Below are 3,056 nucleotides of genomic sequence, written 5' to 3'. Positions count from 1 at the left end.
TATTGCCTAATGCTGCTTCCTTTCCTTCACATCAGCTAAATCTGTGCCCAGAAAGCCTCCCCATGGGTCCTGCCTGTCACTCAACAAAGCATGTACTTATTAGCAGCTGATCTCAACAGATGACACTGACCAGAAAACAAACAAGGATTTTCTTTGAGAGGATTTTCATGCAGACAACCTCTTTCCCCACTATCTCTTTCCAAACCACCCCTTTTCCTTCCCAAAGAAATGTATATAACACACAAAATGAAAACCAACACTAAAACACAGTAAGTTCTTTTACCCATTCCAACCTCCCACCTGCTGCTCCAGCCTTCTGTGTTGGAAGCAACGTGCTACTCTGATGGGACAGTGTATAAGGCATGTGCAGTGATTTTAAACACAGTGCTGACATTGTTGTCTCCTTCAGTCAAAATAAAAAAAAGTAAAAAGCTACCCTATACACATTTCATCACAGCAACAGATAGATCTATCACAACATGCATTTCGACACACGATATAAAGCAAAAATGCCACTGAGGTTTACAGCAGTTTAATGAAAGCTCTCATACCAAATCCTTAACTCAAACTTACAGTTATTGAAAAAAAAACAACTTACAATGAAAAAGCTGATGAGAACTGCTCACCTACCCACGGAATTAACTGCGGATTAACGCTGTGCTTAGATACTCACCACACAATAGAAACAAATTTAAATCACGACTAAGGTACACATGATTCAATTCCATTCTGTTTTCAATTACATGTATTCATGTAATGTAACCTCTGCAAGTTCTCTGAAGACCAGAGAGTTGTTTTCTTTGTGTTTTTTTTTTTTTTAACACTCACTGGAAATAAATACCATTTAAAGAACACACACACACACACAGAGTGCAGTCAAATGGACACTGAGGCACTGGTACAGTCTAGTCCTCTTCAGCCCTCTACAACTACAAGACTGTCAGTTTTAAACCACAGATGGCATGGAGGGCAGAGCTGTACAGGTAGTGCACAGGTTATGTACTACACAAGAGCACATCTGCAAAAGGTCCCAAGAGATTTTTGTTGAAGATGCAGCGTATCCACACCAGGTATATTGTGAAGGGCTTAATGTTTTCTGAGAAGGTGTGATTCTGATGGGACAATATATAAGGCATGTAAGTGTTTTCCCCTTGCTCTTGTATCCACACTTCATATTTCACTTCTCTGACCTTCAGGTACTTAAGGTTCCAGGGGACCTGCCAGGACACAGAAAGCCTAGCTTCACTCGTGCCCTGGACAGAGGCCTGACACCTGGCATCCCTCACTTTGCCAGGGTAAAGGCTACCAGACCACTTCTTTTTAGTCCCGGGCTTAGACTTCACAGTCTGCCTGATGACATGGATGAGGGAAGGGATGTCCACCTTCGTGTCCTGGTAGGCACGGAACAGCCACTCAGGGTTGCGGCAGCACAGGTGCCGCGGTACCTCTGTGCTCTTAATGATGCGCTCTTGCTCAGCTTTGTCGAGATGTGCAATCCCACCCTGATCCCAAGGTCTATCTGGGTAGGTAATGGTGTCTTCCCTGGCAGTGTTCTGCCAGGCAATGTACTGCAGGTCCATGCCAGGAAGCGTTGCCAGGGTTTTGTAAGGGGTATAGTGTTCAGGGTTGATGGCATAAGGAAAGAGCTCCACCACCGTAGCACCTCTTGGCAGGAAGAGAGACATCACTAATTGGGCCCCATGCATGCTGACCAGCATGGACGCGTTGCTGATCAGCCGGACGATGTCAGAAAACGAATGCTCCTCCAGAGAGACCGTAATGGTTTTCATCTGAAACTCCTGGGCGAGGGCCAGGATTAGTTCTGCCTCATTTAGGATAAGTCTGTTGATTGTTCGACTGAACACGACGATGTATTCCTCACTGGAGCTTTCTTCCAAGCTGACGTTCAGCTTCTGCATCATGAATTTGGTGAACTGCCTGATCTCGTTACCAGAAACCAAGATGTTAGCCTTCGGCCCTTGTGGCTGGACAAATCCATACTGGTACCAGGTGGTGATTTTGGACAGTCCCACATAGGATTTGGTAAAGCAGAGGAGCCTGCCCAGGGTTTTAAGCTGCTCCCTGAGGAGCGGTTGCTTGTTACTCAACAACTTGTAGAGGTCAAAATGAACACCTTCACTCCACCCTTCCATGAAGAAGAGCCGTGTTTCCAGATCTAAATCAGTGAACTGCTGCATGGTGTAATAGATGGGAAGGAGGTCATCGTGAAAGACGTGCATCAAGTTGTCTGGGTTGAACCTGTTAGCAATCAGTGCCACGTCAGGCACGAAGACTGGCTTTGGCATAAACTTCAGCGCGGCAGCGGGCAGCTCCACAAAGTTGAAGTACTGGGTGTTGTGATCTTCCACAGAGGAGAGGTCAAGCAGAGCTGGCTGGAATCTACGGGAGCCCAGGTTGGGCAGCATGACCGAGGAGTTGCTGTGGAAATAGATGAACTCCTCAGCCTCGGTTGAGTAGCAAAGGGACTCAAAGCGGCAGATGCGGTCAGTGTGCATCCTGCCGGTGCACACCATCCTGGTACCATCCTCCAGCAGGGTCTGGAGAGCTGCATGGTAGTCAATCTGAACCTGAGAGAGCTCCTGGGACTGGCGCATGAGGACCAGCTCCTCTTCGACCATGAAGGCATGCTCTCGTAATTTGATGTATTTCCACAGCACGGTAGCAAGGACAGACACGAGCAGGGCATTAAACACAGCTGCTATGTTCATTCTGTAGTTAGATCCTAGCAGAATGACAGGTGGGGAATGCAACAGAAGGCAAGCACATCATTAACACTCCTTGACATGGTGAAGGCAAAGACCTGTGGAAAATAAAATAAGAAAAGAACCATTTAAACATCAAGTTTACAGTCTTACCATAACTCATATTTCATGGACTATTCAAGAGTATAGAGATTTTTCAGCATTTTTTTTTCTTCATGGGGAAAGGGAGAAAGCATGCCAAAGCAGTACTTGAAAATGGAAAAAAAAAACACAAAAAGAAACAAAAGAAGCTTTTTTCTCTCATTTCCATTTCTACCCTTGTGGAGAAGACCA

General features: G+C 45.7%; 1 protein-coding gene across 3 annotated transcripts in view; it reads right to left on the bottom strand.

The window, feature by feature from the left end:
• Positions 1-516: 516 nt before the first annotated feature.
• POMGNT2 (protein O-linked mannose N-acetylglucosaminyltransferase 2 (beta 1,4-)) overlaps positions 517-3,056 on the bottom strand; it is a 29,700-nt gene continuing 27,160 nt past the window's right edge. For all 3 annotated transcript variants that reach the window (XM_010712905.3, XM_019616543.2, XM_003207215.4), the window contains exon 2: positions 517-2,821. In XM_010712905.3, the coding sequence (XP_010711207.1) occupies positions 996-2,729 (1,734 nt within the window). In that variant the 5' untranslated portion in view covers positions 2,730-2,821 and the 3' untranslated portion in view covers positions 517-995. The remainder of the gene's footprint in view (positions 2,822-3,056) is intronic.

This window comes from Meleagris gallopavo, chromosome 6 (genome assembly GCF_000146605.3).
Source record: "Meleagris gallopavo isolate NT-WF06-2002-E0010 breed Aviagen turkey brand Nicholas breeding stock chromosome 6, Turkey_5.1, whole genome shotgun sequence".
NCBI classification, from domain to species: Eukaryota; Metazoa; Chordata; class Aves; order Galliformes; family Phasianidae; genus Meleagris; species Meleagris gallopavo.
Note: the sequence above shows the minus strand (reverse complement) of the source record. Positions and strands in the feature narration are given on the sequence as shown.